Below are 8,003 nucleotides of genomic sequence, written 5' to 3' on the forward strand. Positions count from 1 at the left end.
CCTTCTAGATTTCGCAAAAAAGTCAACTAACTTCATTTTCTTCGTTGTTTGAGTCATACATATAAGTCCTATTTGCTCCACATAATCATGCTTCACATTCGAATCCTTTGGATACAAATTCATAGAAGCCATCTTTGGTCTATATCCCAAGCAACTCCTTCTTTTCATCGGAACCAACATCGTTTTTCCTGCAGTTGTAATCAAGAGAATGTCTTGGTCCAACATTAGTATGGCTTGTGCAACCTTCAGAAAGTCCTACCCCAGACCAATGCAGCAAAATTATTTCCATGTACAGTTACTTGCACAAAACTCAGCTTCAAGGCATCACCATCCTCTCTAGGCTTGATCTTACGTCTTATCTTTGCAACCTTCTTCAACAATTTGACCTCAGAAGAGTCTTTCGACTTATGTTTCGACCTGACTTCCTTCTTAAGGTACTTCAGCTCCTTGTTCGGTTCATCTAAGCAACTCTATCCTGGTTTAGCTTGAACTCCATCAAGCTTTTCCTCCATCATATTTTGCTTAAGTGCTCCTACTTGACACACATTGACTCTTTCCATCCGAAGTGACCCAATCTTCCGAACATCTTCCTTCATGGTTCGGTGATAGTCCCCAAGTTTGTCAATGTAATCGAGCTCATCTTGCTCTATCACAATGGGCTTTCTACCAAGAAAGTCCCTCTTGATTTCATCCTCAAGTCCCTTGACTTTTGCCTGCGCCATGGTGCTTTTCTCCCTTAGTCAAACTCACTCATCCATGAGTTCTTGGAGTCTTCAATCACCTTGTTGTATCTTCTCGTCAAGTTCATCAAGTTCAACAGTCCTTCCATGAAGATTACCCAAGTCCTTCTGCATGTTCACTATCTTGTCTCCCATGTGTATCAAGAGTTCCCACTCTTGCACAAGAGCTTCATAGCACTTCTGCATTTCGTCTTTCCAATAATCTGTCATGTCTTCAAGCTTCTAAAATGCTCTTTCGACCATCTTCATCTGTTCGACAAGTTTTCAATACCTTCTTTACCCTCAATGGTCATCAGCTTCAAAACCCAATACCAACTGCTACCAACAGATAGCAACTGTAACGAAGTATTCACGTCAATCTACAAATCTTGATTCGTTTGAATCAAATCCTTTAATACCATTTGTCACGAAGTGCAGTGTGATCAGCGTCAACTCATTTTCCAAATCACCTTTGATACCATCTGTCACTCCCCTATCTTGGCAGTGGTCTTTCAACCAGGCATAGGCAAGTGCGGCACTGCTACCCAAATTCTTTTTACCAATACTAATGAGTACAGGCTACGCCTAACATTCAACACTTAGTATTTTTCTGCAATCTACTAAGCATTCATCATATTTACACAACGGAAATAACATTCATCATCATTTATAAATGTGCATAACAGATAAACTTATTTTAATGGGAGGGGCAAATCCCAGATTAGAGTCTGCCCAAATGATAATAAATAAACCGTTTTTATAGGTATCTTTGCAAATTCAGTCTTTGCCAAGAACCCCAAATTCACCTCGACAAATTGCCAAAGTCAGCAATCCGGCCTGCTCGTTCAAGGTCTCCCACCCTGGGTCGCCCTTCCGTTCAGCAGCGCCCTCGCTAGTTCAGTCGTGCAGCTCGTTCAGGGTTGCCCACCTCGGGTCGCCCTTCCATTCAGCAGTGCCCTCACTTGTTCATCTCGTTTGGGCAGAGGCGCCCTCTTGCGGGTCCCCCATCGCAGCTGGTTGTTGGGCAGGGGCGCCCACCCTGTCAACCTCTCCGCTCATCATGCCAACCATGTTACCGTTCAACCGCAACTCGCCTGGGCAGAGGTGCCCTAACTATCGTGTCACCCTTGACAGCTCGCCGGGCAGAAGCACCCCACCGTCGAATCTTCGCACTACAACTCACCCGTTCAGGTAGGAGCACCCGACGTAACTCGTCCATGGGCAGGGTCGCCCCACCTGTAGCTCAACCATCCAGAATGCACCCGAACTTCACCTAAATATGCAACTCTTTGCCTCAATTAGTACTATGGCCCTCGGGCCTCTTGTACGTCGCCTCTCCTCTTATTTTCTCTTCTCCTTAGCTCGCTCAATGCTTAAATTTAAACTTGCTTGGATTTCTTGATGCCTTACTCTTCCAACTCGTCATCCATATACACACCTCCTCCAAGAGATAAGGTGGGTCGGGCCACCTAGGTCGACCATACAAATCGACTAATAAAATATCAAGAGGTGTTTCGGTCCACCCAGCTCGTCGCTCTGCACGTCGGCCCACCGACTCGTCGATTTTTCAAAACCTCTATAAACTCATCGCATGCGCCTTTCCATACTTAGTCATTTTTACCTTTTTCGTTTTTTGACCCTCCAAATAGCTCGTCACAACTCATCATCGCAATTCATCGTCACAACTCATCATCGCAACTCATCGTCGAACGCTTGCCAGGGCACGTTTAACTGAACGCACCCGCTTGTTGTCACAACTCGGCTTGTCACCTTTAACTGAAGATTGCCACCCCTCCGTCACTCGTCGCTCATGTTCAACTCGTGGGCGTGACACAACCCCTCCCGCTCCTGCCTCCCCATAAACAAATAAAATATTACCAATCCTTAATATTACTTGTTTATAAGATGTTTTACAACCTCTCACTTCAAAGTTTTATTTAAAAACTATGAAAAGTACAATTATATAAAGGTTCAACTCTACATCAATTGTTGTTTAACCCTTAGATCCATCTTAACTCCAAATCTATCAAGGGTCGAGAGGGGTCAAATCTCTTTTCACTCTAAAAACAGGTTTGCATCTCAAGATATTTGACCGCTTTTGACCCTTAGAATGTATATCTTCACACCCATAAACTTGATGTAGATGAAATTTTTTAAAATGTTGTGTGTTATCACTAGTAGCGATTTGATCGTTTCAAAGCCTTATTAATGTCTGCAATATTGTGGCGTCTCCTGGTTGGCATGGAGAGATTGGGAGAGATGTGCTTATGTGAACACCTAGGGAGCAATCATCACGTTGTGTTAGGCAAAGGACAGATGGAGAAAGGAAACTATGAATAATGTCTACAATTTTGTGAATTTCGAAGTCTTATTAATATTTTCTACGTGTCAGATGGGTTTCAAAGTCAGGAGCTTTGTTTACCTCGCAATTTTCTATACTTTTTTCAAAAAAAATATTCGCCAATTTCCATTTTTTTCTAAAAATAATTTGGCCAAGTTTTATATTTTACCTTAAAAATCGCCAAGATCTTATATAGACTAATATAATATAATTTGAATTTTAGATATTTTTACAAAAATATCATCAAACATTTTACAATTTTTCTATTATAAATTACCAAGATCCGCCAAGGTTTCTAAACTTTCAAATAGATATCCATCCTCAACATTTTCCTTGCACAAGTTGTGGAATGAACTACTTGGATAGGTACAAGGGTGGTGAGTGTATTGTAAGCTAACTATTGTTGTAGGTGTTTGATCAGGTGTAGTGGCACATGGAGTTATCAAGTTGTGGCATGGGCAACTTGGATAGGTATCAGGGTGGCAAGTCTAGTGGTATTCTAGCTTGAGGGGGGAATGTGATAATGTGAGATGGTTGATGAACCCTATATGTGAAAAGATGTCTTATATAACTAGAGGATACAACTGCTAGTTACCCATGTACTTTGGTAGGTGGTAAACTTTTCATATGGACTTCCACAAAGTGATTGGGACCGGGTTAATCTCCCCAAGTCAAGTTTAAGGGAGCATTATTAAAGTAGTTCATGGAACTTGACTTGGTCAAGTTACCAATTGTTTTTGGAGCTCAATGTTTATAATGAGAACCCATAATATTGACCAATAATATTTATGTGAAATATAACTTATTTAAAAACTAAAAAACTCCAATTAAATTAATCTCTCTTGCCATTGAGACTCAAACCACTATAGACACCGTCATTACTAAGGTTTATGGCACATTGCTCAACCTAGAAAGATAAATTCATCACTCCAAAAAGCCTTTAATACATCAAAATTAAAGATTATGTAATTTGAAGAACTTACGTACGCAGTTTCAAGAATATTTTTGAGCTCAACCAGATTGTCAAGAAGCAGCTCGAAAGAATAAGGCAAATTTTCATTAAGTCTACTCACTGGTTTAAGCGTTATAGTTTAGTATCCACCTCATTCCCTGTTAAACATGTGTGTTTTATATCAACACGCAACAAACTGAATACCGTTGACTGGGAAAAGCATGTAAAATTTTGTGGCCCTTGATAACTTTGATTTTATTAAAGTGATGATGCGAATGCTCAAGACGATGATATCACGAATGTCTTGAAAAGTTTAGCTATTGTATTAAACAATTCCTTCTTGTCTGTTTGGAGTTTAATTAAAAAATCCCGTTGGATTTAAACGATTATACACTGGTGGCCAGAAATGTCGAAAATCTTTTCTAACATTTTACAGCTCGCTCTCATGGGATTATGTAACATTTACTCAACCGGTGACCTCATCACGATTACGATAAGACGCAAGCACATGAATATATTTATACATATTTTTAACTTCACATGGTAAAATTAGAGTACAATATCAACTGTGACATGACATGGCTGTCAGATACGTCCTATTCAAGTGCAATAATGCGATTCAGACATTCCTAGTTGCACAATCACAAGTTTGAAAACTTATCCACCCTCCATCTGTTCGCCCTCAGTCTGAACTTTGAAGGCCTATAAATGTAGGTTGGCAATGAGAGCTCTCACCCATCTGAAAGGCCAGTGGATTTCCTTCATTTCAATCGAGTAAGCCTGCAATTCTGGTTTTATGTTGTATTGTTATTACAGTTCGAAGAAATTTGCGCCTGCTATTTGATATTTATTTTAGCAAGTTTAATATCAATAATTTGCAAAGAATTTTAGGAGCCAGATTACTTTTTATGACAGATGTTCTGGTTTTTCTTTGGATTGGAAATTTTTGCATTTGATAACTCGCAATGTTCATAAAACGCAGCAGGATCGAAGAATCTATTCCACATCAAAGCAAAGCCAAAGCTGTGGCCGACATGGGCAAGTTTAGCACGGCTCTGGCTTCTGTTATTCTCTGCGTGTTTGTGATCTATGGCGGTGCTGTCAATGCTCTGCCGAGTCCCGTGGCGGGTCTTTCTTGGACGTTCTACAGCTCGAGTTGCCCGTCACTGGAGTCCATAGTGTGGCAGCGCATGGAAGTCTATTTGAGTGCAGACATCACACAGGCTGCAGGATTGTTGAGGCTCCACTTCCACGACTGTTTTGTCGAGGTACAACTATCCCATTGCATACATGGCCGATGTCAAATTTATTAGCAATTACCTGTGCATGCTTCTCGGATATTGATTTTCGAACAGTTGCATTTTCCACTTTTATCAAGTTAAATATGGTTACATATTACATTTTATAAGGTTAACTCTTGTTACATGTTACATTTTAGGAAGGAAAAAAGAGCTTGAGATGAAATCTCAAAAAAAAATGTGAAAAATATACCACTTATAACATCTATTGGATTTTTTTTGAAATTTAAAGAAGATGGTAGGAAATGTTTATAAAAATTTAGGAAATGTAAAGGAACAAAAATTGAGATGATAGTGTACAAATATTATATTTTTTTATTTTATTTGCTCAAAAATTTCGCTGGATTGTTTGGAATTATAAGTGTGAGTTGTAAATCCGAGTGTTTTTAGTAGGGTTTTTCATGTGGTTGAATTTATATATGAAGTCAAAAATTTATTTTAAATAATAAAAATTAAGATTTGGCAAAAAAAAAATTAATAGATTAATGAAATAGGTTAATGGCCCAAAATCAGATGCATATCCCAAGATTGAAAGTCCTTGGATAGCTTTGATTTTCCTTGAATAACTGTGACAAGTCAATAAAAAGTCATTAATGGTTATCCACTATTAATTTGACCACTAAGTTACGATAAATTTTCTTAGTGATTGAACGTATATATTTATTTATTTTAAGTTTATGATAAAGTCAATTTAATTTTTTTTTTATTGATGTAATAACGATTTTATTTTATAATTACTAAAATCTATAAAAATGTATATATTTGAACCCATGACTTTTGACTAAAAAATAAATATTATACAATCTATTCAAACATATATTTATTTCTTCACTAAAATCAATGGTGAAGTTTAAATATTTGTAAGGTGAGGAGACAACTTTTAACCCAATCTTAAATTTTAATTATCTAAAATAAAATTTTAAATATATAAATAGCTTTAACCAGAAAAACCAATGTAAATCCTGAATAAAGGTAGGTTTTACTGTAACCAATATATGTATTTAATTTAACCCGAATTAGCAACCATAAAACTGTAACAGTTAGGAATTAATACAGCTTATTGGTTCCAGGGATGCGATGGTTCGGTGTTGTTGAACGCAACGTCAGGTGAGCAGACGGCTCCCCCAAACCTATCACTCAGAGCGCAGGCTTTTAAGATTATCAACGACATCAAACAGAACGTCGAAGCAGCCTGCAGCGGAATTGTGTCGTGTGCCGACATTCTTACCTTAGCGGCTCGTGACTCCGTTGTAATGGTAACTAATTTCGTTTCTCCGCTCACATTGCCGCAACGCTTATTTAATTTGTGCGTCATTCATGTTTGGAATGCATTTGCTTATATAAGGTTTTTCATATATATATATATGTGTGTTTTGTTGCAGGCTGGAGGACCGTTCTACCCCTTACCACTCGGCCGCAGGGACAGCCTTACCTTCGCCAATCGATCGACCGTTCTTGCCAATTTGCCATCCCCAACCTCCAATGTAACGGGGCTTATCAGTGTTTTGGGTCCCAAAGGCTTGAGTTTCACAGATCTGGTGGCCCTCTCAGGTATTACTACCGGCCCATCAACAATTTTCCCCCTTTTTTCTTTTTCAAATTCTTTGGGAGCTCATGATAAACTCATGAAAGACTCTGAGTATTGATCTGGGTGCAATTCTTTTTTATGTATTACTATGTGTGTGATCAGGAGGACATACAATTGGCAGAAGCAACTGCTCCTCCTTCGACAACAGGCTATATAACAGCACCACCGGTACACAAATGCGGGATCTCACGATGGACCAGAGTTTTGCTAAGAATCTTTATCTCACCTGCCCTACCAGTACCACCGTTAACACCACCAAATTGGATATTCGCACTCCCAATTTGTTCGACAACAAATACTACGTCGATCTCCTCAACCGACAGACCCTCTTCACTTCTGACCAGACTCTTTACACCGACACTCGAACCCGCGACATTGTCATCAAATTTGCGGTGAATCAGACCCTCTTCTTTGAACAGTTTGTGCTCAGCATGCTCAAAATGGGGCAGCTGGATGTGCTCACAGGAAGCGAGGGAGAGATCCGTAAGAACTGCTGGGCTTCGAATCCTTCAACATTTTCGATTATGGATCCAGAGGCGTCTCAAGAATCGACATCTTATTCTATGTAAGATTAGGCTTCTCAGCGAATCTCAAATATAAGCAACCAGCGTTAATTCCCAGCGAAGTCCAATAAATATATATAACCGGCATCTTGTAAACCCTTTGCGATGCTTGTTCTACATATTACTTTTTCCCTTTTGACCTTCTGAAAGAGCAGAAATCAAGCCTGAATACAGTGTATTCTCGTTGAAAATAAATAACGTTTCTTGTTGATGATCAGATTTCCAATCGGTTCCGGCAATTTCCAATAAGAAACTTTACAGAATTTAAACTCTAATGTTGGCAAATTTTGCATATCAATTATGTAGTTGGATTTGTCAAATCCATGAACATAGTCAATTTCTGCATTCGTTTACGTATTGTTTAGCCGTTTTTGAAATCTTTGGTCTGTTATCTTTTGGAAACCTACATCAGACTTATATTTATCTAAAATATTGCAACCAAAACGTAGAAATGGGTTACAGGGTGTTAGAAAATTTTAAGGGGCAGAGGAGAGAAGTATGGCTTCGAAATTTGTTGCGGCAAGTCAAATCTCTAGTTGTGG

At 38.9% G+C, this 8,003-nt stretch overlaps 1 protein-coding gene across 2 annotated transcripts; it reads left to right on the forward strand.

Annotated features, from left to right (window-relative positions):
• The first annotated feature begins 4,668 nt into the window (after positions 1 to 4,668).
• On the forward strand, positions 4,669 to 7,718 carry LOC149246031 (peroxidase 12-like). 2 transcript variants are annotated; one of them, XM_089455634.1, is made up of 5 exons: positions 4,669 to 4,786; positions 4,995 to 5,280; positions 6,381 to 6,566; positions 6,693 to 6,861; positions 7,001 to 7,718. In XM_089455634.1, the coding sequence occupies exons 1-5, from the start codon at positions 4,734 to 4,736 to the stop codon at positions 7,465 to 7,467; spliced, it is 1,161 nt and encodes a 386-aa protein (XP_089311760.1). In that variant the 5' UTR covers positions 4,669 to 4,733; the 3' UTR covers positions 7,468 to 7,718. The 2 variants fall into 2 exon arrangements, with proteins under 2 accessions (XP_089311760.1, XP_089311761.1); XM_089455635.1 differs by having other exon boundaries at positions 4,707 to 4,786; positions 4,998 to 5,280.
• The last annotated feature ends 285 nt before the right edge of the window (positions 7,719 to 8,003 follow it).

The sequence above is a fragment of the Pinus tabuliformis genome, chromosome 7, assembly GCF_031772625.1.
Source record: "Pinus tabuliformis cultivar Carrire ecotype Pingquan chromosome 7, CPIR1, whole genome shotgun sequence".
Classification (NCBI taxonomy): Eukaryota; Viridiplantae; Streptophyta; class Pinopsida; order Pinales; family Pinaceae; genus Pinus; species Pinus tabuliformis.